The sequence below is a fragment of the Orcinus orca genome, chromosome 2 (genome assembly GCF_937001465.1).
Source record: "Orcinus orca chromosome 2, mOrcOrc1.1, whole genome shotgun sequence".
In the NCBI taxonomy this organism is placed as follows: Eukaryota; Metazoa; Chordata; class Mammalia; order Artiodactyla; family Delphinidae; genus Orcinus; species Orcinus orca.
The window spans coordinates 165,680,865-165,707,520 of NC_064560.1; the positions used below are offsets into that span (position 1 = coordinate 165,680,865).

The 26,656-nt window shown below is 35.6% G+C and overlaps 1 protein-coding gene across 11 annotated transcripts in view; it reads left to right on the forward strand.

Moving 5' to 3' along the window:
• Window positions 1-26,656, forward strand: part of FUT8 (fucosyltransferase 8) — a 319,157-nt gene that overhangs the window by 271,118 nt on the left and 21,383 nt on the right. For all 11 annotated transcript variants that reach the window (XM_033427753.2, XM_033427559.2, XM_033427422.2 and 8 more), the window contains one exon: window positions 24,773-25,019. In XM_033427753.2, coding sequence (XP_033283644.1) covers window positions 24,773-25,019 — 247 coding nt within the window. The remainder of the gene's footprint in view (window positions 1-24,772; window positions 25,020-26,656) is intronic.

Genomic DNA, 26,656 nt, shown 5'->3' on the forward strand with positions numbered 1-26,656 from the left:
TGAAGGTATTAAAGGCATCATTGGGAGCATAAGCTGGGCCTTTAAAGAATGAGGAAAGGGATAGTCTACAAGGACAGATCAATGTCATTGACATGAAATCAGAAGGTATTAGTTGTGTGACTTTAACTAGTATCCCACAACCTTTCATAATACCTGTTCTATGTACCTTACAGAGTCGTTATGAGGATTCAAAGTGATACTGTATTTGACAGTGCTTTATATGTTCCAAATCACCCTATATGTTTTTTGTTTTTTGTTTTTTTTTTTTTGCGGTACGCGGGCCTCTCGCTGCTGTGGCCTCTCCCGCCGCAGAGCACAGGCTCCGGACACCCAGGCCCAGCGGCCATGGCTCACAGGCCCAGCCGCTCCGCGGCATGTGGGATCTTCCCGGACCGGGGCACGAACCCGCGTCCCCTGCATCGGCAGGCGGACTCCCAACCACTGCGCCACCAGGGAAGCCCTCACCCTATATGTTGTTATTACCACTTTAGTTTTATGGGAACAAAGCGAAATAATAAAAATAGCATAATTGGGTCATAGGATTTCAGCAGGGCTTCTTGTAAGAAACAACAACCAACATTAATGAAACTTAGAAGTACTTGATGGCTTTTTATGAAACTCATTCAGAAATATAAATGAAAAGAGAAGAGGGAAATTATGATGGAGGAGCAAGGTGAAGACAGCCATCCCCTTTGCTCATCCTTTCACTGAGAGCCAGCTTCAGCTCCCCAGCAATCCCAGCCCAACTGAAGATCATCCCCTTCTTCTCTTGGGTTTTATTTAGTTTGTCCAGTAAAATCACAGCGTCTAGGCTAATTAGGGACTAGACTATGCTCCTGTCAAGGAAACTTGGCCTGTTTCCCTTTATTTTGGGGGACTGGGTTGCCTTCTTAGCTAAAGCCATCACTGACCCCAATCAGAGAACCTTCCTTACAAAACGTCAGTCTTCGGTTAGTTCTTTAGCTCTCCAAGCTGATAAATGATGATTTGGGGAGGGAGAAGCGGGATTTGGAATAAAACATGGTGTCTTGGAGCTCTAATATGTAGGTGATACTAAAAGAATCAAGAATTAATTCCTGTGAAGGTTCTGCTCCATTTGAGCTGTGTCAAAATTAATGCTTAGGAATCTGAACATACCTAAGGTGCTGATTTCCAAGTTACTTGCCTAAAAGTGGAGATATTATTTGATATTATTTGATAATATTTGAAGTAGTGTGTATATGCCTAAAAGTGGAGATATTATTTGAAGTTTTCTCCAAACACTAACAGTGGAAGATTTCAATATTAGAAATACAATATTAGAAATACATAAAAGTGAGGGCCTTTGACTGACCATCCGTCTGGTACCTGTCTGTTGACTAGATGGAACTACGTTTTTCAGACCAGCAGAGATTACGTTTAGTTAAGCAGCCCAAAACACAGTATTGAAGCACTGAAGCATGCTTCTCTCCTCTCTAGTTTTTGATTAAATATTATATTTGAAGCTATTTGTGTAGTATGTCTAGGTTGTGGCTAAGAATAAAAAATCCAATGGGATTTTAAGGCATAATGGAAAAAGCTGTTGAAAAAAGGGTAAATCACCAGTATTTTCTTTTCTCTGCTGTCACTGCCCATCTTGCTGTGTCCACTGAAATTGGACAGTAGGAACTGGGGAGTAGGCTGGTTTATTAGCTGCTTCTGCTGCCATCTCTAGCCAGTCTTGATCCATGCAGTTGAGAATACCCAATAATAGGGCTGGCAGAAGGAGACATTGCACTCTGTGTCCCTTGTTTTCTAGATTATATTCAGTACCAACCATAGGGCCACCCACATTGAGATTTTAGAATATATAGAGCATCTATATGCATCCTTTGGAAATGTCTAGCCATTAGTACCTGGATTGACTTCAGAAGGTTAGATAGTCTTTTAAGAATATGATATCTACATTTTAAAAGTGATGTGACATCTCTATTTCAGAGGAAAGATTATTATCTTATGGCTTGTCATGAATGACCATCTTAGAGGCACCCATTTGTATTATATATGTGTTAATAAGTGGACATTTAGTTCATTCACCTGTTTTATTTTCTTATACATTTGTATCATGATTCCCTCATCGATGGACGTTTAAATTATTTCACGTTTTTGCCATTATAAACAAAGATATATCTTTGAGTATCTTTATGTGTGTCTCCTTGTTCATATGTGTTAGTTTCTCTAGGGCAGTGCTTATCAAACTTTTGCACATCATACCATATGTAAAAGATATTTTTACTGCCCATATTATCACGTGGGAGGTGATGGTATATGGCAAAGCTACAGAGATCTCTATGGCGGTGTGTTACAAATAAAATCTTATGCTCTAAAAAGGGAGCTGGCAAACAGTGGTCCTCAGCCAAACTCAGCCCTCCACCTGTTTTTGTAAATAAAGTTTTACTAGAACACAGCCACATCCAGTTGTTAACATTTTGTCTATGACTGCTTTCATACTACAGTGGCAGAGTTGAATAGTTGCAATAGAGACCATCTGGCCTGCAAAGGCTAAAGTGTTTACTATCTAGCTTTTTACAAAAAAAGTTTGCTGACTCCTACTCTAAAATAATAATTAACAAACAAATATAGTTTCAACCATTGTAAATTTGTGAATAGTTTTTTTAAATTTGTTTGGTCTTTTCCATGAACTTATTGATTTGAGATAAAATTAATTTATGGTGAGATAAACAGATCTTAAATGTATAATTCAGTGAGTTTTGATAATGTAACCAATACCCTTGTCTGTTCAAGTCTTTTCTAATTTTTAAAATTGGGTTATTTGACTTTTTATTTTTAATTTATAGGAGGGGTGTATGTGTGTATCCTAGGTACAGATTCTTTAGCAGAAACATGATTTACAAATATTTTCTCTCAGTCTGTGGCTTGCCTTTTCATTTTCTTAACAGTATCTTTTGAAGATCAAAATTTTTAACTTTATTAAAGTCCAGTTAATTGCTTTTCTTCTATAACTATAAAAGTTAGTGCTTTTTGTGTCCTAAGAAATCTTTGCCTATCCTAAGGTTGCAAAGATACTGTTTTATGTTTTCTTCCAGAAGTCTTATACTTTGAGCTTTTGTATTTATGTCTATGATCCCTCTCATATTAATTTTTGTGTGTAGTGTGAGGTAAGGGTTGAGGTTTATTGTTTTCTGTATGTTTATCCAGTTGTTCCAGACTTACATGTTGAAAAACTGGCCTTTCACTATCAAATTGTCTTGGTTCCTTTGTCAAAAATCAGTTGACAATGTATGGATCTATTTCTGTTCTCTCCTGTTCTACTGCTCTTTTTATGTCTATCCTTACACCTCAAGTTTTTATCTTCCATCAGATATTTTGACATGTTAATTGGAAAGCTGGACCTATGCTTAGAAGTGGTGTTACTAGGTCATAGTGAAGTATATTTATCTTTAAGTTGTCTTCATATGCTTAACCCCTCTATGGGAAAATTAGTTCAATAGTCTCCTAACTATCCCCTCTGCTTTCAGAATTTATCCCCTTTTAATCCATTCTCCACGCTGCCAGAAGAATGATATCGCCAAAATCAAATATGACTTTGTTTCTCAAAAACTTCCATGGCTGCTCAGTGTCTAGAGAGACACATATTAACTCCTTCCTTAGAATACAAGAAATAAGCCACTTCTGCTACTGCCCATGTCTCAAAATGTGCCCAGGATTCCTGATCTCACCAGTTCAACTACAGATTTATTCCTTGAAAATTCTGTGCACTTTTATTTATATACTGGGAACATATTTCTTCTTTCTAGAATGTCTTTCGTCCATTTCACCCCATGAATTCCTGTTTATCTTTTAGTATCACTTCCTTTGTCATATTTCTCTCCAGTTAACCTCGTGTTCTCACTTATGAATATTACTATATTTAAATGGTTTGTTTACATGTCTCTTTAACTACATTTATAGTGACTTTTTTGAGATTCTTGTTGGATTTATTTTGTCTCCTTTTTGCCTAATAGTACTGGCCAATAACTGTTACTCAGTTAGTGTGAAATCTTGGTTTTTTTGTTTTGTTTTTAATTAAATTGCCTCTGAGCAAAATGATCCTTGAAAAATTTTACTTTCCGTTTCCAAATCTATCAACTAAAAGAAATATAGCCTAATCTATGTGATTCACAGATTTCTGATGCAGTGCACATGAGATCGTAGGCATGGAAATGTTTGGAAAATGTTTCAAAAATATGATGGCCTTACTGAAAAATACTATGTTGAAAAATAGCTATGTTTAAAAGTACTTTATCGACTAAAGCATTTTCCTATACAAAATCTCAGCTATATGTGTGTATGTCTGTGTCTTTGGATATCTTTGATTCAGTAAACATTTATTGAATACTTTCCCAGCTCAGGTATTATGAAAGTAATATTATGTACAGCAATAGCTAACATTTAGTGAACCTTACCATGTAACAGTGCTTAAGAACTTTGCATATGTTATCTTATTTAATATTCACAATAAACCTATATGGTAGGTGCTATCATTATTCACATTTTATATAGGTCAGTAATTTGCCATAGGTAATAAGAAATCCCCAGTCTGACTTCAGAACCTGATCTTTAAACATTAATGCTCAGAATCATTAAGCCATAGCCCCCAAAGCCTGGTTTTATAAGGCTGGCTACATTTTTGAAGGGTTGTTTTTAGAAAAAGGAGAATATGTGACATTGATGTATATGGACTACAAAGGGTAAAATATTTACTATCTGGCCCTTTACAGGACAAGTTTGCCAATCTCAGTGTAGATGGTTAAGACAGAGTTCCTGTTCTCAAGAAGCTCCCAGTCTAAATAGCAGATCAACGCAAACATTTTAAAAAAATCTGTTTCATGAGGCAACATGTGGTTAGTGATGTTATAAAGATATAAACAAGAGACCAAAGATATAAACCGTCCCAAGGTTGGGAGGTACAGTCATTCCAGCGAAAAGAATGAAAAGAAATGGCATTTGAACTGGTCTTGGAAAAATTGTAAAATGACCAGAAATCTTAGATATAGAATTCTGCACACTTGGAGTGCTTGATGAATGGTGATAAAAAATGCTTATGTGCCTGTTACATCTTACTTAGAGTAGTGCCAAAGTATCAGAACTCCTGGGCATTGTTTTTCCTTCTGCCCCTGATTTGCTGAGTTATATGGAAGAGAGCATTAAACCATCTGCTTCTCAGTCATCCTTTAGCAGAATGTGACTGAAAAATCAGTCTGAGCTAATTATGTTGCATTTCTCAAGGGACTCCAAAACAAACCTGATAGAAGGTCCTAGGTGCAGGTATTTTTTCAGCTGTAATGTATTTCTTTAAAATAACAATATAATTCAGCTGAAAATATTAGTGCTTTAGTTAAATAAACCTTGTAAACAATGAATGTCACCCTGAAAGATTTGTACTTTCTAAGTTAAGCACGCAGGAAAGTATTAAACTACATCAGGAGATGCATTTTCTGCTAACATAATTTAGAATATGACAGTTAAATTATTAATCAAATGGTTGGATATGGAGGGATTTTTCTCAAAGAGAGAAAAGGATAAATTACTCCATGTCAGTTGAACAATATTCCAAACACCAAAAATAAAGGCAGGGGAGGCATAAAGATTCCCTAATTTTGTAGTTTGTGCAGACTGGCATCCATTGTATGAATAATAAATGTTATGTCTATATTTGTGACATTTAAAAAATCTGATAATAGCTTTAAGCTACTTCTGTTTCTGAATCATTAATATTAATATGTTAGTATTGAAGTAATTAATGTATATATGGACAAATCACTGTTCCCTGGTCTGCTGTGGATCATTTAAATTAAATGTTTCTCATTTGATTAAATGAAATCTCTTCTTTGAACATTTTTCTTAGCCTGAAAAGACATATACATTAGTGATAAATAGCAATTGTGGTTTCTGTCTTTTGTGTTGATATAGATATTTTGTTTGGAATAGATTTTATGTAAAAATGTGTGTTCAGTGGCATTTTCAGTTTAACAAAAAGACTAATGCATATTTTACTATAACAACTGTAATATGCCCTTAACTATTTATTTAAACATATTTCTCTCTATTTTAGTAGTGTGTTTACCTATGTAATTGAGTAAAATCAGGAGTGGCCACAGATGCATAAGAAAACACTTCTGTAAATTTCTTATAGACTGCTTTGCAGTTCTCTCTCATTGAAATGAATTACCTGTGTCTTTAGAGTGTGCTGAGCAGATTAAAAGAAAAGGGGAAAAAAGAATCATTTGGAGAAAGTTTGAATGAAATGTTTGCATTGTGGCTAAAAAATAGTCTGAACCCTCTATCTAGCCATGCCATTCTTTAAAATAACAGGGAAATAAATGGTTCCACAAGCTATATTTTGACAAAATTATCTGTTGTCAAGGGCAAACTAGCATTTTAAAGCTATTGCTTTTTTAGTGTAAAACATAATATGCTGTTATTCAGCTCCATGTTTAATTAGTTTAATTTAAATTAATCAAATACTATTTTGTAACAGGGACCACAGGTAAGAGATACAGAAAAAGACTTCAGTTTGTGGATTTTTTTAAAAAGCCCATTGCTTTCTCCTGTCCTTCCTCCTTTCTGTGTTTAGGTTAGTGACTACCAGAAATAAGGAGAAGGTAAAAGCTCAGGCTCTTTTTTTTCTCCCTTACTTGTCATTTTACAGTCCCTTTTGTCATTGGAATGAGAGACAACACATATTTGCAATCCAATACCCAATTTCCTAATTCAAAACAGAGTTTTGGACAGATTTTTCCCTCTTGGCACTAAATGGAAGAATTGACATTCTCTCAGAGGCCATTAAATAGAACAGTAAGAATCATGCAGTCAACTCTCCTAAATTAATTAGAAGAGATGTAATTGTAGGTAATATTAAATGGTAGACATGCGAAAAGTAACTTTTCGTTCAACCCCAGGGTATAGAAAAATGATGTGCAGAGGCCATAGTCCACCAAGTGGATAAGACATACCTCAAGAAATAGAGAACTTTCGTGTTATTGTTGCATCATGGTGAACAGCTGTAACCACCAGTGAGCTTGCCCTTTTTGGCAGCTGGCTTTATTTAGCATTTTTTTTAAAACTGCATGCTTTTTGCCTCTGGTGCCTGGCATTCTTCACTTAAAATTTTAAATGTATTCTTATCATCCCCTAACACAAAGCTTATTTATGCAGTCCCGAATCTAGCCTGAGACACCTGTTCTTGAATCCATTTTTTTAAAAAGTTCAATATGAAATAAATCTTCAGCTATGTCATGCTGGAATGAAAGAAACCATACATTATTTTAATGGAACCTGATCAAGCTACTTAGATGGGCTTAAGTGAATGGTTAAGGTCTGTTAATGGATATGACATATTATTACATGAAAGGCATTTCAATAAAGGGTTAATGTTGTTAATTTTAAAAGTTGTTTTGTTAACAACAGTCTGGAGATAATAAATAGAGAAAGGGACTTGATTATCTCTTTGATTTCTTTTAAGCCTTAAAATTCTATCAATTAGCAAAGAGTAGGAAACTGTTATATATAAGGGCAAATTTTATGTCTCTGTTTGCCATAGAAGAAAGAGGACTTTGAGAAAGCTGTATTTCCACGTATATCAAATTATAGCCTTCGTATTAATATTGACCAGAAAATCCTTAAGGTTGTGAACTTGAAAGCATCTGCCCTGAAGTAGAAATTAAATACTTCGAGATAGAACAAGTTTCTTTCCAGGGGAGAGGTTTCAGGTAACTTATGACTCATACTTTATTGAGTTTAAGCTGTTTCTCCACGTATCCTTTCAGTTCAACTGAAAAAGCCTTTGATTTAATAGAACACTCTCTTTGTGCTTGTAATTTGTGATAAGTTTAGCCTTTATTAGTTGGTTAGAGGTTTCATTGAAACCTTCCCAGACCTAGCTCCCTCTTCAGTCAAAGGAAAGACTTTATTTTTTTCTAAACATTAATAATTTTTAACAGTTTCTGTGGCATCTTTGTTTTTAATTTTTAAAGCACTTTCCTCATTTGTTCTCTCCAGAAAACAATCCCAAGGGGAGGTAGCATGATTTTTAATTAATATAAAACAAGAAAAAGAAGGATTAGAGATTGTGTTAATTGGATAAAGTGTCAGAGATCAGAATTTTCTGGATTTAGTTTCATCTGGATCATATTGTTGTTCACTTAATGCTAAATGTACTCCTTCTATTTGGCATAATTATTTTTAAATATTTTTTTAAATATAAAGCAATGAATACCTATTGTTGAAAAACCCATAAAGTTTAGAAAATATAAAAGGAAAATAAAAATACGACTTAAATATATGTGTGTGTATGTGTAGTCTTTTTTGAATGCCTGTATTTTTTAATTAATAGACTTTATTTCTTAGAGCAGTTTTAGGTTTACAAAAATATTTGTTAGAAAGTACAGAGTTCCCTCTTTTTTCCTTCCCTGTTCTCCTTCCATGGTCCAGTTCCCCTATTGTTAACATTTGCATTGATGTGGTACGTTTGTTACAATTGATGAACCAGTGTTGATTCATTATTATTAACTAAAGTCTGTAGTTTACATTGGGGTTCAGTCTTTGTGTAGTATAGTTCTGTGGGTTTTGCTAAATGCATAATGTCGTGCGTCTACCATTACATAATCATACAGAATAGTTTCATTGCCCTCAAAATCCCGTGTTCCACCTATTCACTCCTCTCCCTAATCGCCGTCTCTGTCAGTCACTGATTTTTCTGTCTTTATAATTTTGCCTTTTCTAGAATGTCATGTAGTTGGAATCATATGTTATGAAGTCTTTTCTGACTGCTTTTTTTTTTAAAACGGTTCCTCTATGTCTTTTTGTGGCTTGACAGCGCCTTTGTTTTTATTGCTAATGTTATTGAATTGTATGGATAAACATTATCCATTCACCTATTGAGGGACATCTTTGTTGCTTTCAATTTTGGGCAGTCATGAATAAAGCTGGTATAAACATTCACGTGCAGGTTTTTGTGTGGGCATAAGTTTTCAACTAATTTGGGTAAAGACCTAAGAGAGGGATTGCTGAGTTGTATGGTAAGACTATGTTTAGCTTTGTAAGAAGCTGCCGAATTGTCTTCCAAAGTGGCTGTCTTAGTCTGCTTGGGCTGCTACAACAAAACAACACAGACTGACTGGCTTAAGCAGGACACTATTTTTCACAGTCCTGGAGGCTGGGAAGTCCAAAATGAGAGTGCCAGCAAATTTGGTTCTTCTTAAGGGACCTCTTCCTGGCCTGTAGGCAGCTTCCTTCTTGCTGTATCCTCACATGATAGAGCAAGGAAGCTCTGGTGTCTCTTCCTCTTCTTCTTAAAGGCAATAATCCCAACATTGGGGCCTTCTCTCATTACCTCATTTAAACATAATTACCTCCCAAAGGCCCTACTTCCTAATACCATCACATTGAAAGTTAGAGCTTCAGTGTATCAGTTTCGGGAGGACACAAACTTTGAGTCCGTAACAGTAGCGCTACCATTTTGCATTCCCACCAGCAATGAATGAGAGTTCCTTTTGCTTCACATCCTCCCCAGCATTAGTGGTGTCACTGTTTTATATTTTAGCCGTTCTAATAGGCATGTACTGGTATCCTGTTTCTATTTGCAATGTACTAATTACCTGTAATGTTGAACATCATTTCATATGCTAATTCACCATCTATATATCTTCTTTGGTGAGGTCTCTGTTCAGCTTTTTTGCCGATTTTATAATAGGGTTGTTTTCTTATTGTTGAGTTTTAAGAGCTCTTTTAAATTTTTGGTTGTAAGTCCTTTATCAGATATTTTCTCCCATTTGTGGCTTTTCATTTTATTCTTTTAACAATGTCTTTCACAGAGTGAAAGTTTTTAATTTTAATGAAGTCCAGCTTTTCAGTTTTTTACTTATTTCTCCTTGTATGAATTTTGGTAGACTGTGTCTTTCAAGGAATTGCTCCATTTTATCTAAGTTATTGAATTTGTGGGCATAGAGTTGTCCACAATACTCCTTTATTATCCTTTGAATGTCCACAGGTTCAGTAGCCATGGTCCCTCTTTCATTACTGATATTAGTAATTTGTGTCTTCTCTCCTTTTTTCTTGGTTACCCTGACTAGAGGTTCATCCATTTCATTGATCTTTTCAAAGAATAAGCTTTTGGTTTTGTTAATTTTTCTCTATTTTTTCCTACTTTCATTTTCAGTGATATTTTTTCTTCTTACTTTGGACTTAATTTACTCTTCTTTTTCCAGTTTCCTAATTTGGATAATTGATTTTGGCTCTTTTTTAGTTTGTGCATTTAATGCTATACATTTCCTTCTAAGTACTGCTCTTGCTGCACCCCACAAATTTTGATGTTTTATTTTCATTTTCATTTAGTTCAAAAAGTTTTTTAATTTCCTGAGACTTCTTTGACTTTTGTGTTATTTATAAGTGTGTTGTTTAATCTGCAAATATCTTAGGATTTTCTAGCTATCTTTCTGTTAATGATCTCTCATTTAATTTCATTGTGGTCTGAGAGCATACTTCACATGATATCTGTTCTTTTAAATTTGTTAAGGTGTGTTTTATGGCCCAGAATATGATCTAACTTGGTGAACGTTCCCTGTGAGCTTAAGAAGACTGTGCATTGTGCTGTTATTGGATGAAGTATTCCATAAATGTCAATTAGATCCAGTTGATTGATGATACTTTCCTGTTCAATTATATCTGTACTGGTTTTCTGCCTGCTGGTTCTGGCAATTACTGATTGAGTGGTGTTGACATCTCTAACTAATAGTGAATTTATGAATAATCCTCGAATTAAAATAAATAGTGAATTTATTCTTCCAATTCTAACAGGTTTTACCTCATATAATCTTACACCTTCTTATTAGGCACATACATTTTAAGGATGGTGATGTCTTCTTGGAGAATTGACCCTCTGTCATTATATAATGCCTCTCTCTATCACTGGTGATTTTTGTTGCTTTGTCTGAAATTCATAGAGCTACTCCAGCTTTCTTTTGATTAATGTTAGCATAGTATATATTTCTCTATTCCTTCACTTCTAATGTCTCTGTGTCTTCATACTTAAAGTAGTAGACACGTATAGTTGGGTCTTGCTTTTTAATCCACTCTGACAGTCCTTGTCTTTTAATCAGAGTATTTAGGCCACTTACATTTAAAGTGATTATTGATAAAGTTGGATTAATATAAGCCATACTTGTGACTTTTCTATGTGTTGACCTTGTTTCTTTATTATCTCCCTCTATTCATCTGCCTTCTTTGGTTTTAACTGCTCATTATATATGACCCCATTTTCTCTCCTGTCTTAGCATATAAATTACAACTTCTCTTTTAAGTAGTTGCCCTAAAGATTGTAATACACATTTATAACTACTACAAGTCTACTTTCAAATAACAGTATACCACCACTTTATGAGCACTTCAAATACCTTATAACAGAGTATTCCCAATTCCTTCCTCCCATCCATTAAAGCATTGTTATCATTTATTTCACTTTTCTATAAGCTATGACCACCAAATATTTTGTTGCTGTTATTACTTTGAACAAACTGTTATCTCTTGGATTAATAAAGAATATGAAAAAGAAAAGATTTAATTTTACTTTAATTTATTCCTTCTCTAATACTCTTCTCTGTATACATGTGTATGAATATGTGAGTTTCCGACATATCATTTTCCTTCTCTCTGAAGCTAGTGACAAATTCCCTCAGTTTTTGTCTGAGAAAGTCTTCATTCCTTTTGACTTTTGAAGGCAATTTTACTGAATACAGAATTCTAAGTAGCTGGGTTTTCATTCCTTCAAAACTTAAGTATTTTATTCCACCCCCTTCTTGCTTGCATAGTTTCTAAATAGAAGGCCTATGTAATTCTTATTCTTGTTCCTTTATTGATAAGGTTTCCCCTTACCTCATTGACTTCTTTCAAGATTTTGTCTTTGATTTTCTATAGTTTCAGTATAACATTCATGGTATAGATTTATTTTTTTTGGTATTTGTCTCTGAGCTTCCTACATCTGTGGATTGGTGTCTGTCATTAATTTTGGGAACTTCTCTGGCATTATTACTTCAAATATTTCTTCTCTTCCTTTCTCTCTTTCTTCTCCTCTACATTCCCATTACATATATGTTCCCCTTTTGTAATTGTCTCATAGTTCCTGGATATTGTTTCATCCTTTTCATTTTTTTTCTCTTTCCAATCAGTTTTGTAAGTTTATGTTGTCATATGTTCAAGCTCATTGATTCTTTCATTGGTCATGTCCAGCCTACTGATGAGCCCATCAAAGGCATTCTTCATTTCTGTTACAGTGTTTTTTATTTCTAGCATTTTCTTTTGATTCTTTCTTAGAGTTTCCATTTCTTTGCTTATATTACTCATCTCTTCTTGCAGCTTGTCCACTTTTTTCATTTGAATTCTTAGCATATTAATCATAGTTATTTTAAATTCCTGGTCTGATAATTCTAAAATGTCTGCCATATATGAGTCTGGATCTGATGGTTGCTTTGTTCCTTCAGTCTGTATTTTCTTTTTTTGCCTTTTAGCATATCTTATAATTTTTTGCTGAAAACTGGACATGATGTATTAGGTAAAAACTGAACTGAAATAGATAGGCCTTTAGTGTGAGGTTTTATGTTTATCTGGCTAGGAGTTAGGCTGTGTTTACTATTAGCTGTGGTGTCAGATGCTAAATTTTCCTCTAGTGTCCTCATTTTTTCATCTCTCTTGGTTTTTTTCTAGGTTTTCTTAGAGACTCCTTTAATAGGCAGTTCTTTCAGCTGTAATCCTTTGTTATTATTCAGCAGCTCTATTGATGTGGTAATATGGCATGGGGGAAAGGAAGTATTCTATAGTCCTATGATTAGGTCTGTCTTTTAGTGAACTTGAGATGGATATTTCCCTCCCCTCAGGTTGCTTAGGCTTCAGTAAAACTTCCATAGGTTAGGCTCTGGTAGATAGTTTCTCTTGAAGGTAGGTCTTGTTAAGGAGAATAAGGAGCTCTGTTGCAAATAAGCTGAACTAATATGTGAAAATTCTCTGAAACTAAAAAAAAAAGTACACTATGTTTTATTATAATGATAGTAATGGTCACAAGCAGCAATAACAAGGGACATGAAAATCTTAGTTTCAAATGTAAGGTTCAATTTATTTTTGTATTTTTGGTTATGATGTGTAGAAATAGTCTAAGTGAAACTCTTTTAATTTAATTATCTACTTCCAGTTAATACAAAGTGTGAAACTTACAAATTCTGAATGAAGGAACAGGCTTTGTTCTAGCAATGAAACATACCTAAAACATGTCTAGCATAATTTCCAGTTCCATCAAGCTCTGTACATCATGTAAAAATTAACTACAAATTCTGATATTATTTTATAACTGAAATATAGATTCTATAGTGTTTGTCACTCTCAAAGACAATTCTTTGGGTCCATTCAACTCCCTCAAAAAGTGTACAGTGAAACCATAACAAAAGCAAGAGTATTATCTTCTTTCCTGTTCTATCCTATTTAGGTAGTATATATTTTAAAAATGGTTGGTAGATCCAAGGAAGAATGCCTAGATATTTCTGAAGTACTGTGCAAGCAACAAGAAGAATAAGGTTGTTACATAAATATAGCTTAACAAGTATTTCTATACCACTTTTCATGTATTTGTTATCTAAGAGACAGCTGAAGTTCTTAAATAAAGGCAGTACCTGAGTAGTTTTGACGATTTTGCATCTTAAAGCAATAAAACTGGTGATATTCTCAAATCTCGAAATTTACCTATAGTGTTGAGATTGTGATGCTGAATGGTCGTCTCACTTACTAAGTGATTATTTCCTACAGCAGACTGTGGGATTCATGTTGATTATAGTGCTTTATATATTAAGTTCAGTCGTTCAACTAAGAACTTAATTTTGTGCCTTTTGTATGCCTGGGATAGTGATAGTTGATGAGGCAATAGGATGAATATGTTAAGGTTTATGTCATCATTCCAGACTTGTGCGGGAGACAGCTACAAAAACATAATTATAAAACAACTTGGTAAATGCAGTGATAGAGATATGTACATGGATGGTTCTTAAAATTACCCTATGTTCTGAGAGTGAAATTCCTAAAATTTTAAATTCCTAAAAGCCAATGGTTTACTATACATCAGTTATTAACTCCTCACACTTCATCTAATAACATCTATTTGGGCAATACAGTTCTTGCTGCCTTGTGTATATCATGTAACCACTCCTCCCCTCCTACACACACACACACAGACACACACATGTGTGCGCACACAGGTAGTTACAGCTGTACAGGCCAAGGTGATTACCTGATCCTGAGAAACTAATCCTTTAGGCTGGGCTGTGCCAATAAGATACCTGTTGACAGGTAATCTAATCTTACAGTTGAGCACTCCAGCTCTGGAGTCCGATTGGTCTGGATTCTAACTCCTTCACTGGTCATCTATAAGTGTACTTGCCCTGTAGGGTAGTTTTGTTAATTAAGAGAAATAATATTCATAAGCATTTAGCACAGTATTCAGCACATGGTCTCAGTAAATGTTAGTATCATTACAAGACAGAGACTCTAGCTTATCTGAGGGTGAGACTAAGTTGTAAAATCTTGTAGTCTAAAGATGATGGCTACAAGATGGGCCCCGAGCAAGAGAGAAGTCAGTTAGCAGAAAGTGTAGCTGACCTGCCCAGACCATGGGGCCACAGAGAGGTAGTAAGAATTTCAGGCTTCCCATTTTCTATAAGATACAGTTGTACTTCTTGTTCTTTGTTTCTTGGCAATTCCCTTATATACTTTCAGTAATGTCCTTTTCACTTGAGCTAACTTGATCAGGTTTCTAGTCCTTGCAACAAGTGACCTTGACTAAAACAGTTCTCAATAAATCCTTTTTTGGTTGTTTGATACTGGTGAGAGCAAATAGTCATGTACAAGTTTTGTTCTACAAAACCTAACTATGAGGTACCAATGTCAGAACTCCAGTATCCTTTATTTTATGAATTTTATAATCTATTCTAACCAAGTAAGCAATATCAGCAGGCATAAGAAATATTCTATTCTTCTTCCTTGTATCATTGTTTCAATGGTGTATCTGCCTCTTATGTCCATACTGCAAGGAAAAGAAATCATAGTTTGTTAGTACACAAAGAAAAAGCATCCTTTAGAGCCAAAATGTAACATAGTCTTATTATATTGTATATATTGTTTCCTATGCATTGAAGGCTTAGGCTTCCTATGCATGAAGCCTAAGGACATTTGGGGTCATATCATTGATTTATCCAGTTCAGAACTCTGATTTAACAGTAGTCCTCAGTGACATTTTATGGGAGATATAGTTGCCATCCATGATGTCAAGGTCTGAACATTTACATTTTTCCCCAAACATTTCCCCAAACTTTTGACTTTTATCTTCTCTTGGGATATTGAGTTCTGTAAGAATTCTACCTATTGTGTAAAATGGGCTTTATTTTAGTTATTCTCAAAGTACATTTTTCAAGCACCAGTGAAAGGTTCCTAATTCTAAGGTTTGGTGAACACAGCTTGAACACATTATCTAAATCTGTCATGATTTTTATAGGCTTTGAACATATCCCCTCTCAGCTTTCAGCTTTTCAGATAGAAGAGAATCATCCTCTTGTCATTTGGAAGATCTCCATCCTCTTAAAAAACATTATTTCTTTTTATTCTTGAGAGGTAGTAGTTGAACTGCACAAGTTAATTTATATATAAACACAATTGTGATTTCCCCTTTTATGTATGTTCAACTTAGTAAACTATTGAATTGACTTAAAAATTACTTTGTATCCCCTCTAAAAGTTCTTTCTCTGATATTTTTTAATCTTTCAGAAATTCTTCTGACATGAATAAAGTTAATTATTATAATAATCAAGGCTGAAATTTTTTCTGAAAATACAAAATACTTGTATTTATTTTGTGGTTTATTTTGGATGCCATCAGTTATTATACCCTGAATTTTGGATCATATCAACAGGAGTAGATACTTCAGTCAGTTTTATAAGGTCTTTATGAATAAATTGAAATTTGTTTATTTTTATTTATCCCTAAATATACCACTTAAGAAATTAAAGGTGAAAGTATTTTTTAAGGACAGAAGTATTTTAGATTGTAGAATATGTTTTGCTTTAATGTTTAATAGTTGAAAATAAGTATGTAAATAGGTAATAGGGAGAATGGTTTACAAATTTAATAATCTCTTTATAATAACTTTGCTTCCTGATTCTTTGTTCTGAAGTAGGCTATTTCTTCTTCATGGAAAGCTTATTATATCATTATTAGGAAATAAGACTGTCATAGGTTGTCTAATTCATATTTTCTCTTTACAATCAAATTGTGAAGGTATTATTAACTCTTAACCATGAGGTTTAAATTGACTAAAAAGCACCGTAATTATTTCATACAAATAATTTAAATTTGAGGTCAGCTGTCTAGCTATTATTTTTGTTTCTTATGGGATCCCAGTGTGAACCCAAAATGACAATGAATGAAATTGTTTTGTTAAGCCATAATTCATGGCTTCTAATAGCTTTATATGGGTACACATGGTAACTGTTTGAAGTTTTTATATCCTTTACTTAATATTAATTTCTAGATCCAGTGCACTCTGTAGAGAGAGATCTGTACCTTACACATGGGAGTTCCGTTACCTCTTCCTTTGGCTATTTAAACTCACACTTGGAGCCTGGCCCCCCTCCCGCCTCTGTTTTTCATTACAGGAGGAGTCACTTTGGCTTTCTCTGAAGCTTAAAGCTAATGGAGTAGGGTTGGAGTAAGACTTTAAACTCTGGAATCAGAATGTCTAAGTTCAGCTCCTATTTCTGAATGCTAGCTGGGTGGCCTTGAACAGACTGAGTTAACTTCGTCTGTAAAATGAGTACTCACCTCATAAAGACTTTGTAGACTAATTGGGATAATGTATGGAAAATGTTTAGTGTAGTACCTAGCATATAGTTGTTCAGCAAATGTTAGCTCTTAATTCAAGATGCTGATAGAGAGGTGAGGTGGGGAGGGGGTGGATGCAGGAGCTGTGTTAGAAGTGGCTTATAGCATGGGTGATTGACAAGGAGTAAAGCATACGGAAAGAACAGACTCTGGACCTGTATCCCTGCCAGAATCCTTATCAGTTGAGATGAAGATAGGATTATGATAAATGGTGGCCTCTGATTTAGAGATCTACCAGGTAAGACTTTGTGGCTTATTGATAGATAACTATCTACAGGTTGAAAAATATGTTGCATATAATAAGAAATAGTAGGAATCTTCTTGGCAAAGGAGTGATAGACATATTCCTTTGCAAATTCTAGTGTAGATTCTAAAGAAGGTTGTGGCTGTGCAGTCCCTGCATAAACGAAAAGTGTCATGGGAGCCATCGTGTGAAGTATCAAACCTGTACAAAGTATTATCTTTTTTAAGCAGTAATAATCAAAAGACTACTCTCCATCTCAGACTTCTCCTCTTTACCCTGTTTGCTATGTTTATCTTCCTCCTCCCTCCCCTTTCCATGCTCCATTAATTAAGGTTTCATGCCTTTTGCCTCATAGTTCTTTTTCTTTATTTATGGATATCCCCTGCTCTTCCTCCATTTAAACCAGAATGGGTAAGATATAGCCATTTTTGGAATAATGTCTTTATAGTATTTTTCTCAGCTCTGCCACCAGAGGCTGTAGATTGTAAAGTACTAGCTCTCTTTCTAGAGATCTAATACAACCCAGAAGAGGAGAAATGAGGGAGGAACAGGTGACTTATACCAGATTGGAGCCTCAGTGACAGCAGGAGCTGTGGCTTGTCATGTAAAGCCGTACCCCATTGCCCATCTGTTTTCTTCCACAGTGGAGGAGGAGGCAGCTGGGGAAGAAGACGTACTCTGCAGTCTGAGGTGGCAGCAGGAGCTAAAGATGGGCATGATGGCAGGGTGACTCTTGGAGCTGCTGGTACTTTATGGATTGGTCTAGCATACAATATGAGGGAGGTTTGATGTTCCAGTCCCTATTTTAGTAGGCCAAGAGATTTGTCTGTTTTATCAGTGCTTTAGCATGGTGCCACACTTAATTTGTCTTCTCTCCTCACATCCCACAAAAGTCTTAACTATTTTGTTATTATCTCCTTCTTCCAAAATGACTGTATGTTCATTTTCTTCTCTCGTGGAATATCCAGAATTTCTTGTTGTAATCCTTGTATCTTAGGGTATTAGGATGGACCTTTACCCTATCATCAAGGAACCCTAATTAGGCCTTCCTGATTAACATAATTGGAAGCTAACAGCATAAAAATTACAAGTAGCTGTAAATCCAGCATGAAATGTCGCATTCCTAACTCTCCAAGTATGTGCTAACCACAGAGGCAACTATAAAATTCCCCCAAAGAAGAAGGGAATGCGGCATGCCAACTGACAGCTCTATCCACTGAGATCCTGACAGCGCACCTGCTCACTCCGTCACCTCTTGCAGGGATTCTCAAGGAATGAAAGGCTGGTATTACCATGAGGTCCTTCCTCCTGGCTATTTCTTTCAAGGAGACATGACATGTGATGAAAGAATAAGAGGAATATGAGAATGGAATTGTGATTTTTTTTTTTTTTTTACAAGAATAGGGGAAAGAAAGGTTGGGGTTTGGCTCTTCGCTAAATTTGATGATATTAAGCCTTGTCTTTGTTTCTACTGCTTTCCATTCCTCCACTCTCTTGTTTCTTACCAATGAGAAAAGCTGTTCAAGAATTCCTTGGGATCCTTGGGGTTAGTAGGAGGTTCTAAGTTAGGAGAAAGTATTACTAAGAAACAAACAACAAACTCCCCGAAAATCTCTAGCCATGGAGTTCCAGGGCCTGCGTAATCTGAATGATCAAAGAAACTATTGGCAGCATCCCCTTTATGAGCAAGCTGTCTGTGGAATGTCTGGAACCTCTTGGCAAAGTAACACATATGTATATAAAAGTTAAATGACTAAATTTGTTTCAGAAACATTAAGAATGACTGCAGGAAACCTTCTGTTTAGTGGTACAGAGCAAACAAATATCTTTGGTCTTTTTTCTTTTGACACTGTCCTGCCTACTTTATCCTGAACTGCATAATTCACTAAGTTATTACATATTTTCCATTAGCTATTCTTTCAGTCCTCAATCCAGAGTCAAGTCTGTCAGAATATCATTGAGGTCCGTGAACCATGAGTCTGGTTGCTTTTGCAAGGCATCTCTGTTGCTAGTAAAAGAAGGCAGCACCTCATAAGAATGCTGCACAGTCGTTCCCACGGTGTGATATGCTAATTCTTAAGAATGTTGCTAACACTGCAGTGTGTTTCATATGATTGAATTTAGAACTTTTCACTCAGTTGGTTCAAGGCTTCAAACTGGCAGTAATAACAGTCTTTTGAGTTGTTGCTTAAGTAGAGCAGTGATGGAATTCATATGGCAGGTGACAGTTGTTCATTCAAGTTCAGGAAGAGATCTCTATCAGCCGCAGTGGTTGTAAAACAAAAGGAAAGTAGCCCAGATGTTCACTTTTTAATAGTGTATCTTTCCTTCATATTTTAAACGAGAACAGAGCTCAGTCATTAAATGAGGATATAAATATTAATGTCGTCATGTTAAAATCCAAAAGAACAGAGCTCACACATTTATGTGATTTTTTTTTTTTTTTTTTTAAACGGCCATCTATAAATCAAGTAAAATCAAGAACGCTCCCCCGTGCCTCTAGAGGTCTCACCACGCTAGTTAACTTTTGGTCTTTTACTCTTGCCTTCTCTAACAAGTCTCAGAGAGTTGAGTGAGAATTTAGTCAGTCCTATTTGGCCACACAGTGGCAAAGAAAATTAAATCCCAAAAGTCCAGGTAGTCTTTGTGGATATAATTTAATCATACAAATTCCTTGCTGTAATATGAGCAGGAAGTATTACTAGTTTAGACAACGTACTGCTATTCTGTACTTTCAGTATAGCGCAGAATTTTGGTCAAGTTAGTGATGATAGAATATCAGAACTTTCAGATAAGTTACTAATAACCCCCTCCTCCCACCAAGTGAATTTAAGTTCTAGATAGTGATGTCTTATTGAAGATTTTTCTCAACTGGCAACCGTATTCCAAACCTCTCTGCCTTGACAATTCTGAGCTCTATGAATTCTGTTTTTAGGAGAGTTCCCCCTCCTGAGTGCTGCTTCTCTCACAACAAGACAGTAAATACAGAAGAAATCGTATGCACTGGGACCCAAAATCTTTCTATCCTTGAAACATTTTTCATTATAGCAGAACCCATTCATTTATGGTGGATATTAAGCTTCTCAAGCCCTTTCTATTGAGTCTTTGGAAGACTAATAATTCTAATTGACTAGCTGCAGGGCTGGTGTCTCTGACTTAATGTTACATGAAATGATGACAGAGTAGTGCTTTTAAATGGGGCTCTCATGAATTGACTAGCAGGGAAGAGGGCTCTTCTAAAGGTACTTGCCTGTAACTGTGGAGATCATCCCTTTCAAAGAGCTACCTATGCTCCTGCCAGAGCTGCCCTCAGCAAGTGACCTGATAAAAGAGGATTATCCACAAGAGAGGTAGTCTTGAATATGAGATAATTAATAATGACCGAATCAATTCAAGTTGAACTGGGCAGTCAGTTGTGTAATGCCCAGGCTAGTTTGCACTGATTCTTTACAGATGAATAGTACTGACTCATGTATGATTTGTACATCTGAAACATTCTCTTGCTAGAAGGTTGATGCAGTGCTTTTTTTTTTTTTTTAACCAACACTAGAGTCCTCTTAGAGTGGCAGGGCACTCTTGATTGGTCAATAGGGCCATACTTAAATGCTTTTTAAAAATTTATGTTCCAGAAAGCAGAAGGTAATACAAGTAGTGGAGTAAACACTAGAGTCTGATCATTAGCTGTATTACCGTTGAGAAGTTCTCTTAACCTCTCTTAGTCTATTTCTTCTGGAAAATGAGGCAGTTTAAATAAATCTGTGTTTCCCAAATTCTGAAACCTACCACACAGATTACTAGAGGTGACTTTAGGTGGCATATGTGATAATGTCAGGTGGTTTTCTGATAAAACATTAAAATGAACATTGAATCTCATACCTGAGAGAGTTATTCCTTGTTCAGTCTTTCTGATTATATCAGTCTCAATTTGATATCAAGATATCTTTAATAGTTCTTTAACACTGGATAGTTGTTTGGGGATGGAGGTAGGCGGGGGCAGATACTGTGGATCGTTTATTCCTCAAAAATCTCTATAGAAGCGAAGTTAATTCCATTCCTTAGAAGGGAAAAGTACAGAAGTGCTTTTTTGCTCTGTCTACCTCATTTCACCTCTACTTGGAAGGAAAGTCCTGTGTTATACAACTGGTGAGTTAAGAGGAAGAACCAAACATGTGAGGTCAAGCCCTTTCTGGCTCATCTCATGGTGTGGCGCATTCTCAGAAGACACGCTCCTCCTCCACCATGTGCATAGAAGGCCTTTGTTGACAAACTCTGCTTAGGACTGGGTGGGAACTATTAGGAAACCCATGAGACCATCAATCCAGAACACAAAACTGTGTTCTCCAGTTCATCTTTATTGGTAATCAAGCTGATATTTTGATTGCCTTTTTATTCCTCTCTCTGCTTTTCATTTGGTTTCAAACTCATAGGAGATATAAAGGGAGAGGCAATTATCACCCCTTAAAACCTCACTAATAATCTTTTTTAATATAAATCTGACTTGAGGGCTTCCCTGGTGGCGCAGTGGTTGAGAGTCCGCCTGCCGATGCAGGGGACACGGGTTCGTGCCCCGGTCCGGGAGGATCCCACATGCCGCGGAGCGGCTGGGCCCGTGAGCCGTGGCCGCTGAGCCTGCGTGTCCGGAGCCTGTGCTCCGCAACGGGAGAGGCCACAACAGCGAGAGGCCCGCGTACCGCCAAAAAAAAAAAAAAAAAAAAATCTGACTTGAGCTCAGAACTCTTTATAAGCAATAGTATCTGTATAGAGTTTAATAACATGGTTTGTTTTTAGTGAAGTTATATTTTTAGTTACCATCTATAAAATAAATCAATTTAAGTTTTAAAAAGTGAATTTTTAAAACATTAAATAGTACAGATGGTATATGGATATGGGGAGAATTACAAAGGTGGTACTTAAATGACTGAAGTTTAGAAAACACTGGGTAAGATTATCTCTAGGATCTCTTCCAGATTTAAATTCTTTTGAATGTATATTCCAATAGAATGAAAAATGTTATGTGGTAAACCAAGTAAAAGAAAAGACCTTCTAACATAGTGTGTACTATGTAATTATCTTTCATTTTGAAATGTATCATTATTGAGGAGGCTAAACTTTCATGCTGTGACAGTTCTTTTCATTTATAAATATGAATACCCCTTTCTTAATATTTTACTAGGCAGCTGAGTATCGATATGTTTTGGGTAGCATGTTTGTTGGTGATGATGGTTTGTTTTATTTTGTTTGTTTTTCTTTCACCAAAAGCAGTCTAGTTCTGGGTGAGGTTTTTGAACTGGAAATCTTGACAGGCAGGAACCATGTCATCACTCTATACTCTGCCTAGTACAGAGTTTGACATAGTAGTATTCAGTAAATATTTGAATGAATGAATAAAAGAGTCAATAAAAATAAACTGAGTTCTGTGTCTTGAAGGTACAAGCATAGTTTTCACTTCTGAAATGAAATAGTCAATAGGGCTAGCTGTACAGAAGTTTGAGGTCTTAGGACAATTAGAAGGTAATACTTTCACATGAATGAAGTTTGGAGCTAGTTACATGGAACATTTAGAATAACCTTTTCAGGAAGTAATCACAAAAAGAAGGCAGCCGTACTAATTTTGCTTTTGTTTATGGTTGTATATGAGAAGCTAGGATCTTTCTTTCCCTCTTTGTTTTTTATAAAAAAAAAGAGCTACCTTTCTTCCTTATTTTTTCCTCTCTCATACATGTACTACTTATCATCTCCACATCAGGGAAAGCACCCCAATTTTCCTTGCCTTAGGGAGACTATTAGAGATTAATTTAATATGCAGCTCATTGTTTCCCCACACACTCTTAATTACAGTTTCTCATCTGATAAAGGGGCCCAACTCTTTCTTAACTGGCATGCTAGACAACTGAAATACTGCCGGTAAATTTGTTTATTCCCATTTATTCCCTCAACAAATGTCATGTTTCAAGGGCTTTGTTCTAAGACTCCTGAAATGAGTTTTATATATCAGAGAGAGAGAGAATATTAACCAGAAGTTTTTAATTCTTAGTTATACTGACTTTCTAATAACTATGCAATTGGTTTGAGTGATCACATACCCAGATCATGTAATTTATTTAAAAATACTTTTCATATATGTAGAAAAACAGAATTTAAGGACTGTGCTTCATTCTGGTGGATACATTTTAAACATATTCTAGGTCTGTTCTCTACAAGTACATTCTTCCTTTGACAGTCCAGTGTTTAACTGTGATTCTAATTTATTATGCACAATGACAACATCTTAACTGGAGTTATTTTGTATGTTCAGGTTAATACTTTTTGTTATTGAAAATTTAAGTCAGTACGTTTTACATTTGTGAAATCTTTCTGCCTGATATCTTTGTGTTTTCTAGTTATTACCATGTGGTCTTCAGTATGTGACGTAAACTCTAAGGATGCTGTCTATCACATTTTGGTTTGTTCTCATTGCATTATAAAGTTGATAGAACAGCAGTAACATTAATGGTATATAGAAGTTGGGTTTTTAAACCAGTCGTCATCTACAGAAATTCTCTATCTCTGTTCTAACTTTAAATTTAAAATATCCAGGTAAACAATCAACACAGATTCTATTCATCATCATTGAGAATATAATAGGTCTAATTTTGGCCAAGAAAAAAAAAATACTTTAGAACTATCAAATTTTTTTCTTCAAAAGAGAGAGATGCTTGCCTTAAAATTGTGATCTTTAGATATCTCTAGAGTCATTGTGGTCTGTCATGAAAGTATGCAAGAGCCATTTGCTATAATGGCAAGCTGGAAGTTTTGAGAACACTATGTCTAATTCAAAAACAACAATTATAGATTCCACATATAAGTGATATCATACAATATTTGTCCTTCTCTGAACAGCAGAAGTAACACAACATTGTAAATCAACTGTACTCCAATCAAAATTTTTAAAAAACAATTATAAAAAACAGAACCTTTGCCTAGGGAGCCATGTCCACTGGCCATATGGTTATTCTCTGATTAGATGCTTTGAGTGCCGGATACCATTCTTTTTTTTTTTTTTATCTTTATTGGATTATAATTGCTTTACAATGTTGTATTAGTTTCTGCTGTACAACAAAGTGAATCAGCTATATGTATACATATATCCCCTCCCTCTTGAGCCTCCCTCCCACCCTCCCCATCCCACCCCTCTATTACTCAGCCATAAAAAGGAACGAAATTGAGTCATGTGTAGTGATGTGGATGGACCTAGAGTCTGTCATACAGAGTGAAGTAAGTCAGAAAGAGAAAAAAGAGTACCATATATTAACGTATATATATGGAATCTAGAAAAATGGATACCATTGTTATCTGGGGTATGAAGTGTTGATATGGCAGCACATTATGATAGAAAAGAAAAGGCCATGAACTTGAGGGGCAGACCAACCTGAATGTGAAATTCAGCTCTGTCACTTTTACTCTGGTATCTAGGGCAAGTTACTTAACTTCCTCTGTAAAATGAAAATTATATTACTTCTTTAGAGTTTCTGTGAAGATAAAAGCACCCAGAGTGAGTTCTTGTCAAATGGTAGTTGTACAAGGAATACAATGTGGTGATGATACGTTTTGATATTCCCTCAGGTGAAGTAAAGGACAAAAATGTTCAGGTGGTTGAGCTACCCATTGTAGACAGTCTTCATCCTCGTCCTCCATATTTACCCCTGGCTGTACCAGAAGACCTTGCAGATCGACTTGTACGAGTCCATGGTGATCCTGCAGTGTGGTGGGTGTCCCAGTTTGTCAAATACTTGATCCGCCCACAACCTTGGCTGGAAAAAGAAATAGAAGAGGCCACCAAGAAGCTAGGCTTCAAACATCCAGTTATTGGGTAAGAACCTGATTTGTTCCTCCTAAAAGGGATGTGTAGTAGCAGGGATACATACCTTTACAATACAGTGTGAACTTTACAAGATATAGCGTGATTTTCATAGCCCCATCCAAAAACAGAGGTTCCAGAGTTCACCTTAGGCCACAGGGAGATTATTCTTCCTTTGTTCATTTAGAACAGCTGAGTCATCATAATTTAGTCACCCTTAATCATTTGTTCATTTATTCATTCAACAAATATATAAAACCATGTTACTGAAATTAACAGTCTCTCCTGGGGAAACCAGCAAAATCTTATTTTGTTGGGAGTATTTTAGATGCTATACATGACTCCTGTCTTACTCTAACAGGGTTACGAGATGAAGCTCTCATACTTATAGCTTTTCTATTGCACCTTATTCTTGGATTTCATTAATTGCCACTGGTGATTCTTTTGCATTTTTGATGTTCTGTTTTCTTTTTTGTTTTGAAAGCTACTTTGAGAATAAAGATATCATTAGTAATGTAAGATAATGTTAAAATTATTGTTTAAAGTTATCTCTTGGCCCACTTGGGAGTTATCATGTATGTATGTACAGTCTCATGCTTATGTTAAGGGAGATATATCAGGAAATCCTGGAAGCAAAAAAAAATCCAAAAGAGCATCTTTGCTCACAAGCATGTGCTCCTATACCCATACATAAAAAGTTGTGGAGTAAGGAGTTTTCCTGGGTCCTGATGCCAGGTTTCACACCACGGGAAATGTTCTTGGCCTAATGGGAAGAATACTAGACTGAGAGTTAAGTGACCTCAGTAATATTCCTGGATTTTCCCTAATTCTGGGCCAAGTTACTTAATAATAGTATTATTGAGCTTTGATTTTTTTTCCATCTGTAAAATAGGGAAGGCAATACCTGCCCTAAAAATGATGATGTGATAATATAAGGATGAAAAAGGATTTTAGTTCTGTGGGAAAAAATATACTGTAAAATATTATTACCTTTCAGAGAGACTGATGATGCTTAAGTAATTCCTGAAAATAGATTTGTAGGCTAGACTATGGCATTCTGCAGCTTCTGTTGTTTGTAATAAAGTCAGCTATTGGTTAATATTAATACATGTGTTGATTCATTCACTTATCTGCAGAATGTTTATTGAATACTTGCTACTGTGGGGGAGAGAGGTTAAATTTTTTTTAATGGATCCTTCTAACTCCTCACAGTCCATGGGAAAAGAGACTTACACAACTAACATTATATGAGCAGAATGTGATAAATGCCCTGAGAGAAAGCATAAAAAGTTTTATGAGAGGTCGAGGGAGGGGAAATGCACTTCCATTTCCCAAGAAAGGACCAAGAAAGGCTTCATAGCTGCAGTGTTTGAACAGGATCTTGGAAGATGGAGAAAGATACATTATAGTAGTTACATTACCAAAGTAACTTCAACTGCATTATCCCATTGATTCTGTAACACAATCCTGTGATGTGGGCAGAGATAACCATTTTACAGGTGAGGAAACTAAGGAAAGAAAATCTCTTCCCAAAGTTCCAGGGTTTATAAAGGCAAAACCAGGACTTACACCTGCTTAACTTTGTCTGGCCTTCCTGTCGTTTTACGTACCAGAAAACTAACCTTATTAATTTTTCATGGAGTATCCAC